Consider the following 16,805-nt stretch of genomic DNA (forward strand, 5'->3'; position numbering starts at 1 on the left):
TAAAACAGAAGCCACTCCGGAGGTTTTTGTAGACAGCTCAAAACGGTTTAGGTAGGAGGAAGGAACAGACTGGCGTAAGGAGGACTGCCGGTACAGATTCACGCGAGTGTCTTCAGAAAGGATGTGTGGTGTCAGAAAGTGGTGCATTTGAATTATCCAGCATTGCAGCTCCCTTCCAAGTATATTGTTAGAGGAAGTTTGCATCAGTTATGACATCTCTTTGTGTGCTTTGGTCGACAGCAGTGTTTTTCACAGAATTTGACGAACTCGGACACAATGAAAACCGAGGAAGCCAGTCCGGTGAGAAACAGCAGGTCTGCCGAGAGGAAACAGCATGGAGATGAACATAGCGGGCCAGGATTTTGGATTTTGTGTTGGCCAGGAATCCCCAGTTAAGGGCCTTCCTGCAGTAGATACTTGTCCTGGTGTATCTCCATAGATGTATGGCCTAGCTCTGCTTTTGCTAGCTGTAGAATTAGAGAAGTGACTGCAGTAGACAAGGAATAACCATAGTTGGTGTAGTCCTCTTGATGCATGGAAACTCTACGTTAACCATTCGGGATCATTGAACCCTGCTTCTAACAACATGCCTAATGTAGATGCAATACAAAGCCGTGGGGTAGAGTTTGCTTAGACAGATTCAAATGGTAAAATACGTGTTGCATTTCATCTAGGAAACATTCGCTCTGCTTTTTCAAAATGGAGTGACTGCATAATCATCCTAGATAGATTTATGTAGAGAAATAATCATCATACAGAGCTCATGGAAAATCTTGGCATGTCTCCATTTACATGCATTTTATGTGCAGTAAATCAAAATTTAAAACCTAGGCTGGGATAATTAAATACTACTACTATTCATGTATAGCTATGTGTATGTATATAGGTATAGGAGCTGTTAATTGATTTCCCCTACCAGCAATTGAGAGCTATCATGTAACAATTTGGCAATCGCATCTGCTTTTTAAGGTAGATTTAATGAAAAAAAAAAAAACAAACCCAAAATCAAAACACATTCTTTATTTTGCAACTTACCCAGCACTCCTAAATTCTCTGTCTGGAAGATCTTTTGTAATGGAGGGACGTATATAACAGCCAGCTGTCCCAAAAATGACCCAAGCGCAGAATACAAGAACATGCGGTTTCGAAAAAAGCCTATTTCAAATATCAACTTTGTCTAGACGGGGGGGGGGGGGGGAAGAAAAAAAGAGAAATTTAACATTTCCCAATCTCCTGTTGGTACTCAAATGCTACACTCTTTTTTTGCATGTAAAATACATTACTTCTTGAAGTTACATGAATGCTAACTTAGGCAGAGCTACACAGTAAGTGTAGTTGCAATTGAACTATGATGGATATCTTTATTTATAAAGATGATAAAAATCATGCTGCTTTAAATGACAAGAAACCCCTTCCTGTGCAAAATACTAGTATTCTAATGCTTATGTTAATGTTTTGAGACAAGAAATTATTGCTGACAGAGCGATCTCACCTGAGAGCGGCATGTCAGGGCATTGAAGAGGTCAAAAAACACAAAACAGGTAAAAGTCATTGTTGTGGTTCGAGGAGTTATGCCACTTTTTGGATTCTGAAAGCACATGTAGAAATTCAGGGGTTAGTTAAGCCTTACAAAAATATGTCAATTCAACAGATGAATTAAATAACTGCTTTTAATGGTCCCAGTCAACTCGAAGGGTAGTAAAACAAAGGAATGAATCTAGTTCTAACCATTATAGATAGCATTAATTTCTCTATGCTAATTGTTGAGTTTATGATCTTATCAACTATGTTTTAAATTCTTAAACCGATGTGGAATTTGAGTAAAGAATATTCTAAATTAAATTACTTAAACTGCTATACTCACTATTTACTAGCAGCAATTCCTATTTGGCATTTTCTACTTACGTGGAAAGCTAGAGGTGAAAAGTACCTTAAAGCATAGAAATCATATCAAGTAATAGATTTCCCATTCTGGATAGGAAGCTTCAAATTAGGGGGAACACAGGAAGGCAGAAGCAGAGCTAGGAGCTGACCCTGGTTTCTAAGCCCTCTGCCCATACTGGTCCTTCCCCACTGGGTGTATTTCGGAAAGTCCTGGCATGTACTTCGGAAAGTGCCCTTCACTTTGTCCTCCACCCTGATGAAAACAAGATATGACTGCAGATTTTCCTCACCTCTTTCCAGAAGACAAAGAGGGTTCCACTGATGATAATTATAGCTGACATGAAGATTTTCAGGATCAATGATTTGCTGAGTATAGTATCTGTGATGCATCGGGGGGGCTGTTTGATAGTATCCCTATCAACAGGTTCAACTCCCAAGCTGCCTCAAAGAGAAGCAGAGGGACGTGTTTACTTAATGCGGATCATCCCGAAACGGTACTGTTGATAAAACAGGATGGATCTGGAGGATAAAATTCTTTGAAATACAGCAGGAGAGATACCAGTATTCCGGCAGGGTTACATAAGGCCCCAGATTCGTCCCAGATCCCTACGCCAAAGCTCTTTTTTGCATAATAAGCTGCTAAAATGACATATTAAACTAGTGCATCACATCAGTATCCCATCCCAGCGGGAGAGCTAGCTGTGAGATTGTGGCCAACATCTCTTCCACATTGCGGAAGCAGTAATTGTAATTAGCAGTTGGATGAGGTTCCTAAATGGTGTGATTTTGGGGCATATACCCCCTTGTATACCCAGCATCCCCTTGCCAGTCAGACCTGCAGGGCTACCAGCAGGTGATGCGCTCAGGATAACAGACCATTCCTAGTCAAAAAGTGGAATAGCCGTTAAGTGATTCCACCACAGAAGAGAAACACATAAAACCTGAAGTAAATGCTTTTGGAGGGACCAGGAGGGAACAAAATACAACTTGTTCTATCTAACCAACAAATGTTTGACACGGTGATAAGAAATCGTAACAGCTTGTGTTCCTAAGCCAAATTCAGACAAACTAAAACCAAGAATATTTTTCTCATTTGACTCTTCCCTACCTCTGGGCTGGTGGCCCATCCATGATGATGTTGATCCATAAGATCTGCATAGCATTGAGTGGATTTGGTAGGTTGAGCACTGTTGACAGAGTAATTAGGCTCAAAGCTGAAATGCTCCTGCAAAGCACAGAAGAACATTAATTCTTCAAGGCCTCACCCAAATGGTGCCTTCACTGGAATCGAAGCAAATGGGAACTTACGTGCTCAACTGGAACCGGACAAAATTTTTTATGTTGTAAAATATTCCTTTTCCCTCTTCTATTGCATTCCTGGAAGGGACAGGAGAGTTTATTAAGTAACTAGTATTCACACTATTTTACACTGAGCTCCCTGTGACACTCAAAATACAAGTTGTCTTCTCTAGCACTTATTTCAGTTGAAATTCAAACTCCAGCTTAGGAGGAGGACATCAATGCAGCTTCTCAGTTAAAATTACTTTATCAGAACTAGTAGATCCAAAGATGTGGTTCAGACATGGTTCATATGGCTGGGTCTTGGTTCATAAAGCAGGCATGTGACCTATTTATATCCGCACTCTACCTACTCCGTTGTTATGAATCAACAGAGCATTGCAAATTACGTCTTTCCTCTGAGCTTCCTGGATGAGGCAGAGAGCACAAGTTATGATCTACTCAGACTTCCAGGCACTTTCAAATCCCTGGTTAGCTATGACAATGAGAAACCAGGGCTTTCGGATGAAAGGTAGCTTTGTCCACTTGACTACTTGAAACAAAAAAGTCATTGCCGTGTATGCAATTGAAAATGAGCCAGACCCACACCAGGTATCTCCACTTACTGCCTGTTGACTGATATGTCCTGCGTCTTGTGTTATTTCCAGGGCTAGTCACACAACAGCCAGAAAGTATCTGAAGTAAGAAAGTTTCTGATAGCAAGAAAGTCACTAAACCTACATTACTGTTGAGAAGTCATCGTCCACGAGAATCATGTTGGCAGCCTCTTTGCTGACGTCTGTACCAGCTTGTCCCATTGCAATCCCGATATCGGCAGATTTAAGGGCCACAGCATCGTTAACACCATCTCCTGTCATTGACACGATGGCACCAGCCCTCTGCAAAGCCTGCGAGAGTGGAGAGACGAGAGACTCTGAAGCCAGGAGAAGATAAGTAAGTCCTGTTGGCAGTCACAAGACTTGCACATAATACTGAAAGAGCGGAATTAGACTCAGCAGCCCACTGAGGGCAAAACTCAGACTGAAATCTTAGTTTATTAAGATTAATTAAGAGACTGGATTTTCAGGAGTACAGAGAATCTCACAACTCCAGCAGGAGTTAGAAGAGGAGAGTAAAGTCCTCAGAAATCATTCTCCTGGTATTATGCTTGGTAATATCTCATTAGTGTCTTTCAAACGACCCAGGCCAGATCTGCAGAAGAAATGTTAATGCCTTCGGTTTAAATAATGCCAATGGTCTAGCTGGGGTTTTATGGTCCTTTAGCTTCAGCTGATCCTGTCTTGGAAGACCAAGTGGTCTACAAAACCAAGGGACACCCCCTACACCTTGTTTTTGTGAGGCAGAGAATGGATTCGAAAGGCTCTTGGTACCTTTATGATTTTTAATTTGTGCTTTGGACTTGTTCTGAAGAAAATGGAAACCTGAAAAACAAAAAATACAATCTTGTATTAGACTGCTGCTATTGGAAATGGAACCAGGCCTTGTTTTTGTAACCAAAAGCATTACATTTTTGACAGTGGATGATAGTTCTGCCTCTGCCAGTTGGTCCAGCTCTTCCCCAGACATGGCTTTCAGCTTCCCATTGCAGAGACCAATATTCTGTCCTGCAAAGAAAAGCCCAAAATAAGATCTGTCTGTCAGCTCTGGAAAAAGCCAACTATTTCCTGACTCAGAGAGTAGAGGCAGCAATTAAAGAATTTACTGGGAAATCATTCTGAACATGGGGCATCTGACAGGGCACACAGCTCTCTCGCTGAGCTGGGCCGGTCACCCTGTCCTTGCTCAGCTGGAGTTATGGAAGCAATAAAACACCCAGAACTGGAGCTGATGCTAAATCTGTTGCTCTCCTCTCTGCTGCTTGCTCTAAAGGCAAAATGCAGAAATGGGAAGCGCAGAGATACTCACACTCCAAACGTTAGCAGAGTCTACAATCCCGGCAATGCCATCTGTATCACTGAAGGGTCTTACACTGAGATTTTGCCATTTTTGGTGCTAAAATAGTGGAATTAAGTTACTGGAATTTGGCCCATAGTCCATAGCTGCTCTATTACTGCATTTAATATGATTTGTTTCAATGGAAAAGCAAGAACTCAGTGGCATTTAAAACCTCTATTGCACACACAAAAAGATTGATAAAGTTGATTATTAAGCGACATAACACGTGACTGATCTGACAGACAGAATACAGACCCACAGGAAAGAGGCTAAGTTTGCTACCTATAGCCACAGCGGTTTCCAGGGCATCTCCAGTTACCATCTTTACTGATACACCAGACTCAAAAAGGACTTGAACAGCTTCTCTCACTCCAGCCCTTGGGGGATCAATTATTCCAACCAGACCTAAAAACGTTAGTTTGCCAAGTTCTGGACCTGAAGCCAAAGCAAGTACTAGAAACAGAGGGGGAAAAAAGATGACAAAACTGAATTATTAATAATGTGTTTCCATACATGAAAACGAATATTTAGAGGAGATCTTAACTTGCTAGTTTTACAGCAGAAAAAGTCATTAAAACCAGATCTTTAGTCACTAGGTTCAGATCTTGTATAGACATAAAAATTTGGTCCACGCAAACAATACCAGTTTGTCTGAATCAGAACATACCTGTTTCACATGTTTCTTTTAGGATTTATTTCTGTCTAATTTAAATCTGTCTACCACATCTTGCCTAAATGCAGATGGATTAAATTGGGACAGTGCAATGTTAGACCAGACACTATTAAACTACTGTATTAAACAACAGTGCTCCTGTAAAAACTTCAACTTTTTTTTTTAATCTAAAAATGTGAAATGTAAATTAAGTGAAACCAGTGAAACTTTCATCGTGTAAACATCAAGGCTCTGAACATCTTGTTTCTGTTCTTGGTGCCTAAGCATATCATTCAATCACTCTTAAATCACTCAAGGATATTTTGCCAGGGCTTCATGTCAGCGTTGCTTTGATGATTGGATCGCAAGCTCGCAGCAGCTGCCTGAGCTAATCGCTTTTCTTCAGAGCAGTAATTTGCCGTTCGCAATGGCAGATGATTCAGATATTGTAAAGCAAGCTCCGTACATGAGTTACTAACCGCAAGACACAGGGCTGGAGAATATATACATTAACTATACCATCTTCCAGACCCAGCTGCCAAGACTTCTTCTCATCTACTTACATCCCGGGAACAAGCACAGGAGATGGTGTCTTTGTTATCGTGTGAAAATCTAAGAAGTTTCTGGAAGGATGTTTCTAGTGATGAAGGAAACGACACGCGTATAAAGACGTCTGTGGGCTGTGCGCTGACATGAAGTCAGGATCAAAAGGAGATCATTAGATTTGGTCCTAATAAAGAATTGAACCAAACTTCAAATAAAAACCTCGGTGCCCAAATCCATGTTTTGAACCCCTTTCAAAGTTGCCTTTTGTTGCTCTTGAAACAGCTCCTCTAAAAGCAAAGCTTGGCAGAGCAGCGCTCAGATCGGGTTAGGCACGAAGCTTTTCAATGCGACATTCAGACCATATCCCAAGCAATCACAGTGCTCCATGGAAGAAAAACGTTCACCACTTCCCGTGCTTATTTTCAGCTCCTTTCAATCTCACTAATTTAAACCCAGCACAAAAAGGTCAGTGGAAGGCAAGCCTCCAGCAGCCCGAAGAGAGGCTGCTTGGCAAACTCTCACGAGTATTACGGAGAGACCGTGCAAGTCATGCTGAGGATCGAGCCTTTGTCCACCCTGACCAGAGCGGGGAAGTACTGGGGCAAAAAACTGTAAGTTTAAGTGGCACAGACAGCAATGACTGACCCCGTAGACCCGAGGAGCCCATTCTTTTTTCTTCCTGCTGGTAGAAGGCTTTCTGCTGGGGTGTAAGGGATAATGAGAGGCCACCGGCGTTATACAGAGTGCAATATCGAATCACTTCTTCAAATGCTCCTTTCATAAAGTAAGTATCTTCCTCAGCCTTTAAAGTAAGGAAATAATATGCTTTATCAAAAACAAGAAAAGAGAACATTTTAAAAATACTTATAATGCACAAGTCTTTACATTGTAGGTAAAAAAGATCTTTCGGTTGCATTTTTACTCGTTTTGTAAAATGCCCAGGTGCACGTATTATTTATAGGATGCCATATTTTTGCTCTAGCCATTTGCCATGTTCAGCCATCACGGACAGAACGGTAATAAAAAGGTTGGTGAGTTTTTAAACCAGAGTACAATATCGGCCAAAACGAGCTCCTTAACTCAGTAAGGGAAAAATGGACAACATTTTCTTCCAAATATCGTACTTCCCCTGTCAGGTATCTCTGAAAAGCTTTTGTTTTCCTGCTCAAACCACTGTATGAAACGTATTATCTTCTCCCATTCCAGCACAGCTTCACAAGCTAAAATTACACACAAGTTGGGCATTTTGAGGTTTGTTCAGTTTTCTCCTGACATAGTTAACTTCTGAAAACATTATTTGCTAAAGAGATACCGTTTCATGCCCATTGTTGAGGTGCACAATTAGAAACACGAAACCAGCCAGCACCTACTGTTTGCTTTACCTGATTTTTCAGCGTGCATTTCACAGCCATCCACTTTTGTTCAGAGCTAAACGGAATTTCCTTCTTTCTTACATAAATATCTTTTATGTCAGCTAATTCCATCTAAAGTAAGGTAAAACAAAAAGAGCATTGTAATGCCAAACAATGCCAAAGCTTGCAAATATTTTCTATATCACAAGCATTGACTGTTGACCATTTAGTTCCAGGCAGCCATATACCATAGAGCTCAAGAGAAAGCATTCAAAAGAATTTGAATTCTTTTGCTTTACTCAAAAGAAGAGTAAAACTCATTTTTCAAACTCATCTTTGCCTTTTGGTGCCTGATATGGGATAAATTAAACTGGAGTTTGAAGCTTGATCCCTGTTGACTTTTGCAAGAATGAGGGAGCTGCACTGCTGTCTTGGTGGGGCTTTGGGTCAAAGGGGGCTCAAGTCCTTTCCCTAAACCTGCATCTAAGGGGTGGGAAGAGCAGGTTTCTTCCAGCCCAAGCTCAGCCTTCCCCCACTTCGGTTATTTCCCAGCCACCCTACTGGGAAGAAAAAGGGAAATTGCAAATAACTGAACGGTCAGTCATGGACGTGGTTTCAAATTATTTCCTGATGGGTTAAACTCAAAAAACGATTCACCACAAGAAGACCCTTCAGCTATGAAGTATGACAGTCCAAATCAATACACGCCTGCTTTAGCAGCTCCTGTGGTGCGCTAGGCACAGTGGTAGTGATCAGAAGTAGCTTTCACCCCTCCCTCCCTTGGCTCCCACCAAACTAAAAAATTAAAAACAAATAAAAGAGACGCCCCCCTCGTATTCTGCTATTGCTTGGCTGCTGAATGGTGGAGCAAAGGAAGATTTTAATTTAGCGTTTAGGAAAAAAAAAGTCATTGTTTTATAAAAAAAATATTGTGGTTTCACTGTTAGAATTACAAACTTTAAAAACTGGAGGTAAGAACAGAGGTTTGCAGGTGCATCATTTCGTCAGGCACCTTCTGTGCTTTTCAGCCCACCTGAAGTCTGTGGGTCACAGGCTGCGTAATGTTGATTAGATGATACCATGAGGTGTTTTACAGCCCTCTGCCTATGGGCGTAAATGCAATATTAATCTAAAATTCTTGTTTTGCATAACCAACTAGAATAGTGTAAAAAGCTAGCAGATGACCCGAGTCGATGATGACCCTCTGCCATGCTTTTTCATATGGCCTGTTGCTCATTTTTCACTCTCTTGTCTTCTTCCTGAACTCTTAATTGGCATGTGCAGAAAATATAAAAAAGGCAGTCTGGTCTGAGCCTGAAAGAAATCCATTAAGCAGCATAATTGCACAGATTAACCAAGCAAAACAATTATAGCTGTTAGCACAGAAGCTCAGGGAAGGTGTTTGTCCATGACAAGAGGTTTACGTGGGAGAGCTGTACATCTATGACCTTGGGGAGAAGAGACAAGGAAAGAATAAAGCTAGTCTGGGGACTTTAAAGAAGTCCAAGAAGTCTGATCACTGCTCTCAGACCTAACAATTCCAGCTTTTTTTTTAATTTCTGGAAAGTTTTAAATCTTAACAATCTCACCTTCATTGCAAGGGCAATGAGAGCTCCTTCTGTGGGCTGTCCCATCACACTATTTTTCCTGATAATGGCATTATTGACTACACAGCCAGCCTAGAGAAAGGGACATATTTACATGGTTTATTTTTTCATCACTAAATTCACAGCTTTTTCATCTCTTCAGGTGAAATAATGAGAGATTGGAGAATGAAAGCAGCCACATCCCAAATGATGTGCTATTCCCCATAGCGGCATCTCTTGATATCAGTTCTTGTGCTTTCTAAACCCACTTAATCCATAGGCTACAATGATATTTTGGTAAGATGTTACATTTTGGATAAATTAACATCAAGCAAAACATGATCTATATCTACCCAGCCTGATAAATCACAACAATGAAAACTTACTCTCTCCTACTATTGCTTCTAACATGCAGTATGGATAGAATAAAACCTAACCTCCATTTGAGATTCCAGCTCAGATCTTTTCACAACCCAAACACTCCGCTCTAGCCTACAGTTGAATGTGCAGGATTTTATTTAATGTTATCACGAAGCCCAGAGACCATCACAGCGTGTTTATATATTGACTATGTCGCTCGCTAAAGTCTAGAATCTGTCTACATTAAAAACCTGAACGTGGTAAAATTTATCGGTCTCTCCTCTGCCAGAATTGTATTTTTATCCAAAATGTCATTGACACTTTAAACTGATGACTCTGGTCTCTCTTTATGTGCCTTACGACTGCTACCTTTCACCCATAAGTTTCAGGTATTATATCACAACTACTCAGAGCTTTTCCACAAGAATGCTCTAGCAAGACAGTTAATTTTGGAGTTATAAAAGTGGCTTTTTTGCACGCTCATAGCCCAAAGCGATCTGTGCAAAGGAAGCTGAATGTAAACAGGACAAGCTGGTTCATAAATTATGCTTACCTCCACTAGTTTCCCAACTGAGACATTGGAAAATTCTTTGAGAATCTCCTTCGATGGCAGAAGATAAACATTTCCTTCTCCATTGTAGCCCACCCCACTGACCTGAGGAAGGGAGAGACAAAGAGCAATTCCCCAGTGCCGGGCAGGACTATACTACGTCCGTATACATTGGGGTGCACTTGAGCAAATTTCTGATTTTGAAGGCCTGCTGGGATTATTCTTTCTAGCTCAAAAAAATGCTTCTAGGAAAGGCTGCAGATAATGAAAGTATAATGCTACAATCGCTGCATAGGAACAAAAAGAATCAGCTTGTCTCGTACTGAACTTGCTCACCATGAGTTCAGAAGTCTCTTGCAGCTCAGTCAAGAGATCCAGCCCTTTGGCAGCAGTGGGTTCCCTGGTTTTACCCTGCTGATGGCTGGCCTCTGTCTCCGCTGCCTTACCTTCTGCATGCCTGCATTTTTCACCCGCTTTGCACGCAGGTAAATGAACCAAGTGGAAGGATCAGGTCGCTCATATAGTAAATATTCCTACAGAAGATGGGCCCACAAGGGCCAGTTGCAGGTCTCAGTACTTACAATAATTGCAGAGGACAGCAGGTGATGTCAATGAACGACTTTGTTTATGGCATCTGAGCAGCTTTAGGACACTCAGCCCCACCTCTGACTGTCTCCAGCACCGCAAAGTCCCTTCTCTTTAATGGAACTGGTGATGTGCAAGAAACTGCTTGTTCTGGGACGGACTCAGCGTCCCTGGCTCGAGCCTAATTGAACTAAAAGCAAATTGGTCCCGCTGAGCTTGAACGGGAAAGTCCATGTTACTGCCGCGGCCATACCTCTGCCTGGAACCCATCCGAGGTCACGAGCTGAGTCACCGTCATCTCGTTGGCTGTCAGGGTGCCTGTCTTATCTGAGCAGATGACGTTGCAGCAACCTGACGCAGGAAAGTTTTAGTCAGAAGGGGTAAATAACGCGACTGAACGATGAGATTCAGGGCCCCAGAAGAGGGAGAACGTGTTTCCCTCGCGTTACTCAAACTGCACCGGTGAGTAAAGGGAGAAAGTACCAAGAAATGGATGAGTTCCCTAACAGGGTAAGGAAGGGATTTGAGTGCACGTCAGGGTATCGTGCACATAATTTGGATGTGAGATGCAGTAGGAGGCATCTGAAGAAGCCCACATTGTCTTGAGCTCAAGATTGTCTTGAGCATCGTGTGGTGGGCAGTCAGAGAAGGCGCGGGTCTCCAGGGCATTGATCAATGCTTCCGAGCTGCAATATCACACACAGAACAGCTGTTATATTCTGAAAAGACCTATCAAATTCCCACTCTGCCACACGCTTCCTCAGGTGGGCTGTTTAACCCTTGCTTCTCTAAATCAGGAATAACAGCCCTTCCCTGCCCCACCACGGGATTGTGAGGGTAGATGTGTTAAAGGCTGTTACAGAAAATACTTAAAAATCCACGGGTAAGAGCAGGAGCTGCCCCACTCTTGCTCTGCTGTGTGACAATACTGCTTCAGAAAAGCACGTTTCTTCCAGCACAATACAGCAAAGGAGTGAATTGGCAGAGTCACCGCATGCAGGCTAGTTTCCACTCCCAAGAAGGGGAAAAATTACTTTAATGCAAAAAAGTGTGAGACTCCAGCTCCCTCCTAAGTCTGAATATCTTCCCTGGCTCTGGAGATGACCACACGGCTTGGGCACAGACTCCAGGTGAAAGCCTGGAGACAAGGAAGCAGATTGGGCTGCGATTAAATTAATTACAGTTTTAAAGGATTAGAACAGAGCAAAACTATCCCCTTCAATATTTTCAGTTATTTACGATTAAAGAATCAGCAAGAGAAGAAGGATTGTTTTTCTGCTTTTCAGAAGTTTAACAGACGTGACGCAGTTAATGCATGGGAGAGTTCGGTTTTTGCCGTGCTCAGACTGCCTTGCAGAGTACCCGGGCATCTGGCAGTTACGCCTATTTGGGCACAGCCCTACCAGAACAAAATTCTTCATGAGATAAGGCCGTTTCAGATGTCCTGGGTCAGGGCAGATAAAATAAAATACGGGTGATAAGATTCCTTAACTGCAGAACAAACAAGACTGCTCAAACAATAGCGGCATTTCCAAGGAAGACAGATTTTAGCTGAAGGTTCTGGCTGTGCAGCAGATATTTGCAACTGCACGGGCCAGGCTTAGCATTTAGTGTGCCTTTTAGTGAGTGGTACTAAAAGCACAACGTGTCTTCTCCTGCACATAATGGCCATACTGACCGAGGTCAGGGTACCAGCGCCTGGAATACGGCGACCTGGGGAGAAGGGACAATTTGAAGACAAGGGGAGGTGGAAGAATAATTTCATTACAGTTCGTTCCGCCCTGCAGTTGTGAGGATGGGCTGGACGCCTTTCCCAAGGTCCTCTCTGTCCCTATTTTTCACGACCCTTTGGATATCCAGGAGATGGCCACACAGGCTGTGGAAGGACAAGTGGTTTTGTTTACGCCACCAGGCTCAACTTGAGGGACTGCAAGATTTTTTAGCCAGACACTGAAGAAGTGGACAGGATGGACCTGCAGGATGATCCCACAGAATGGGGAGGAAGGAGAAACAAAGCCTTTCAACCCGAGCAGGGCATGTATGTCTGCAGAGAGGCTCTTCTCCCCATGGGCTGATGCCATGGGTTGAGCTGCATCATTCCTAGCACCTGCCTGTGTTAATATCACTAAAAGAAGAGAAAAGGGTGAGAAACACAGGGTAGAAAACGTATTTAAGTCTGAGTGGGTTGCTCTGGCCCAGTAAACATATTCCAAACTTTTTTTTTTTTAATCAGACCAAGGCTCACTTGGCCAGCCCAATGTTAATCAGTTCAGGTTTTGAAGCCTGGCAGATGACAAACCCGTGTGGCCCCTTCGCAGCCTTACCTAAGGTTTCTACTATGGGCAGCTTCTTCACAATCACCCTTTTCTTGGCCATCCGGAGAACGCCCAGCACCAGCGTTACGGTGACCACGATGGGAAGACCCTCTGGGATGGCAGCCACTGCCAGGCTGGAAACAGTGGAGAGAAAACAGCTTCAAAACAGGGACAAACTACAAGTACTGACCGAAACATGTCAAAGGGGGGTTTCCATGGGGTGAGTTTTCCTGCTTATACGTGCAGGAGCGTGCAGTGCTAACCACTGGGACTCCCAGCACACCGTAAATACAAAAGCAGGCTATTTATTCAACCCTTCAACTTTTTATGGATAATTTTGACAGAGGAATTACTTTCCTTCTTCACATTGCCAAAGAGCATTAATTTCTGGCTAGGCATTTGGGGTTGGATTTTGATTTCATTTCATTTATTTAACTTGCTGAGGATGGAAGTTAAATACTCCTTGGCATCACGGCTCACACGTTAGCTACTGGCTCTTGGCCACACGCAGCCCCTCATCTCCTCTCTTACCTGGGGGCACAAGCTACGGCGGGACAGAATCGGCTCCACAGATGCCCCCATGCTTCTCACACTGAATCGGAGCAGCGTCAAACCCTGCAACACCTGACATGCTAGAAAAATCCAGACACAGTCTGTATCTGTCCCTTAGTTATTCCTTGGGTAACCCTGAACACTTCTAGGCATGTGCAACAAGGAATCGAGGGGGACTTTCTAAGCCAAAGGCCGCTCTCCAAAACTCAGGCTTAACCACTTTTCTTTACCGCTGCATCCTCCCAGGAGACAGGAAGGTGGGCACCGGGGCAGTTTAGCTTCTCTGTTATCTCCTCAGCTGTGGTTTTATTTTTATTTCTGTAGAAAAATTCTTCTTTTTTTTTTTTTTTTAAAGGATTGATTTTAGAGCCATGACAACACACCAAACAGCAGGTTTTATGGGTACTACTAAAGCCACATGGTTTATTATGTTTGATTAAGAGGTTGTGCATGCTTTTTATGCCACATAAAATGTGCATTCCTATCTTTAGACGTAAATCCAGTAAGAACAGCAAAGACTAATATTTGCTGTTGCTACACTTCCACTAAATTCATAGTACAGGTAGGAATGGACATTCACAGCAGGATGAAGTGGAAACGCCAATGAAGATTTTCAAAATACCAATTTCCAAAATTAAATAAACCCCCAAACTTGTGTTTTTTTCATCCTAAACTCTGTTGTAAAGCTCACATTAATTTCACCAGTGCAAGATCAATATGTATTTATAAAAGGTCTTACTCAAGTTCTCTTTTGTGAAATGTCCATTGTTTGGAACAAGGAATTCCCTGGGCCATGTTTCATAAGAAATCAAAGAGAAAGGTCCTCTCCAGTCCTCACCTAACTCCAATTGTGAACATGCTGAGGAGATGCTTCCCTTGTAACCAGCCAATGAGCATTATTAAACCTGGTGGGGGAAAACCATCCGATTAAAAAAACTTCAAGAAATTAATAAATCTCTAACCTGCTTTAGCTGCTATTGGAGAACTGAGCATGCAACGAGGCCCCCAAATCTCTCCTTCAGTGGTGTCTCTGCTTGAACCCCCAGAGTTCACGTAACCCACATCAACAAGTACTTTTGGAAGAAGTGGCCCTAGGGCACAGAGGGCTTTTAACAGCTGATCGTGCGAGTATGAGCATTGCATCCAACTCACCAATTATGCCAAAGGAGAAAAGAGTGAGTTGCTTCCCCAGTCTGTCCATGCTTTTCTGGAGAGGCGTCTTGGGAGTCTGGAAACATTAGAGAACAGCTGGTTTTCTTTGCTTCTTATGTGAGATGAGAAGATGACGGTCAGCCCCACACAGTCCTGGTTATCATTACCGTGGTCCCTACAGCTGCCCGATATACCCAAGTGCTTACTCACCCCAGACCCTCAACGGGGTCTGCTGGGCACAGATTATCCCGCAGGGAGAAAGCCTCTGCCTCAATGCACTCAGGACAGGCAAAAAAAAATGGGAGAGAGACTAATTAAATTTGTTTACAACTGGAGACCCAAGGCAGAGACAGACTAAAGGGCTAAATCTGGAAAGGACCTTAGCAATTGAGTCCAGGACTGGATAATGTGTGTGCAAAGCCTCTGGGACAGGGATGTTTTCATTATCCAGAAGTGTCTACTTCTGCCTTGCTGTGATTTCTTGCATTAATGGATTAACTAGTTTCTAGAACCTCCAATGTGTTAGCTCAGAGCTCTGGCCCATGCAGCGTTGGCACATATAGAAGTAAAATTTTATATACGTAGTGGAAAGAGCGTGAGGGGGTGGAAAGAACCCATGATGTTTAGGTGACTACCAAGTTAGACACAAACTGAGCATCACAAGTCTGGATTTAGAAGCCTAAATCCGGCTTATAACCTTCCTCTTTGGACACAGCACTTTGGTGGCCCTCAGTCACACAGGCATTTTGTAGCAGAAACAGAAATGAACCCAGTGCATTAACTCTCAGGACCACTCCTGCTCACAAACTTTCATTCTGGACATCACCATTTCCACAGACATAGACTTCTTTACCTCTTCAGCTTGCATCATTTTGAACACCTCTCCAAACTGTGAATTTTCACCTGTCCCAATAACTATGCCCTGAAAAGATGGGGAAAAAAGAGAGGGGGAGGTGAAAAAAATCTAGAGATTCTGTAATGAACGTTGAGGAGAAGGTCAAGGCTGACAGGACTCACTTTTCCCCTCCCGTATCGCACCAGGGTCCCCATGAAAACAACATTGCTCAGCGTGGTTATGTCTCCGGCTTCCAGTAACACACTGTCAGTCTTGTTGCAAGGTTCAGCTTCTCCAGTAAAACTGGATTCATCCACCAGCAGATCTGTAACCTAATTAAAAAGCCTCATTTCTGGCACTGCTAAGACAAGACATTTCCAAAACAGACTCTTGTATGTGTAGCTGTATTTACCTCTATCAGCCTGAGGTCTGCAGGAACCCTGTCGCCAACAGACAGATGTATGATGTCTCCAGGCACGAGCTCTCGCGCTAGAAGATGCTGCAGTTTTCCTTCCCTTAGGCTACATGAGACAAGTGGAAAAAGAAGAAAGGAAACCAGGCTGTGAGGTTTTTATTCCTTCTGCAGGCTTGGGAATGTGTGGCAAGAAAGCAGGAGCCCTGCCCCAAAGAGCTTCCAACGTAAACAAGATGAAATCTTTATGACGAGGAGGAGAGATGATTATGTTCAGTTTGGGCTCAGTTTTAATTCATAAACAGATGGCCAGGCTATGGGAGACTTACATTTCAGCAATAAATGACTTAAACAGTACTTATGCAGTAGACAGGAGCGACAAGAAGGTGTGCTTTCCCGTGGCTTACGCTTTAAATAATGAAATGCAGATTCCTTAACCTAAAAAGAAGTTTTTTAAAGCTAGAATTACTGCTGGCATTTCGCTATTGTACTAAAAGCCTTCCAAGTGGTCAGATGCTCATGGAGTCGTATCACAAATAAAGAAGGAACAAACAGCAGCGTTTGTAAGATCCAAGCCTGGGTGAAGTTTGGACCCGAAGAAAACCCCGCGCTTCTTTCGCAGCGCATGCTTTCTCTGAGCCTCACAGCTCGTTTCTGTTGGCTGTGACAAAACTGATTTGCAAAGATGTAAATAGGAAGAGTGTTTCCTGTAACCTAAAGCACGGGTACCAAACATCAGTCAGGGAGGCGGTGTCTGATCCAGGGCGGTGGTGGAGTCACCGTCACTGGA

At 42.9% G+C, this 16,805-nt stretch overlaps 1 protein-coding gene across 1 annotated transcript; it reads right to left on the bottom strand.

Moving 5' to 3' along the window:
* Window positions 1-203: 203 nt before the first annotated feature.
* On the bottom strand, window positions 204-16,163 carry ATP2C2 (ATPase, Ca++ transporting, type 2C, member 2; the record flags this gene model as incomplete). The annotated part of the gene is made up of 21 exons (XM_010297461.1): window positions 204-316; window positions 1,036-1,177; window positions 1,493-1,588; window positions 2,175-2,322; window positions 2,993-3,109; window positions 3,193-3,261; window positions 3,904-4,070; window positions 4,554-4,604; window positions 4,690-4,787; window positions 5,401-5,571; window positions 6,962-7,118; window positions 7,699-7,800; window positions 9,258-9,347; window positions 10,168-10,269; window positions 11,003-11,100; window positions 13,074-13,198; window positions 14,455-14,521; window positions 14,769-14,844; window positions 15,622-15,690; window positions 15,786-15,935; window positions 16,016-16,163. Coding segments are annotated over 21 exons (2,356 nt in total), but the record flags the coding sequence as incomplete, so codon positions are not given.
* Window positions 16,164-16,805: the final 642 nt, after the last annotated feature.

Source organism: Phaethon lepturus, unplaced genomic scaffold, assembly GCF_000687285.1.
Source record: "Phaethon lepturus isolate BGI_N335 unplaced genomic scaffold, ASM68728v1 scaffold43291, whole genome shotgun sequence".
NCBI classification, from domain to species: Eukaryota; Metazoa; Chordata; class Aves; order Phaethontiformes; family Phaethontidae; genus Phaethon; species Phaethon lepturus.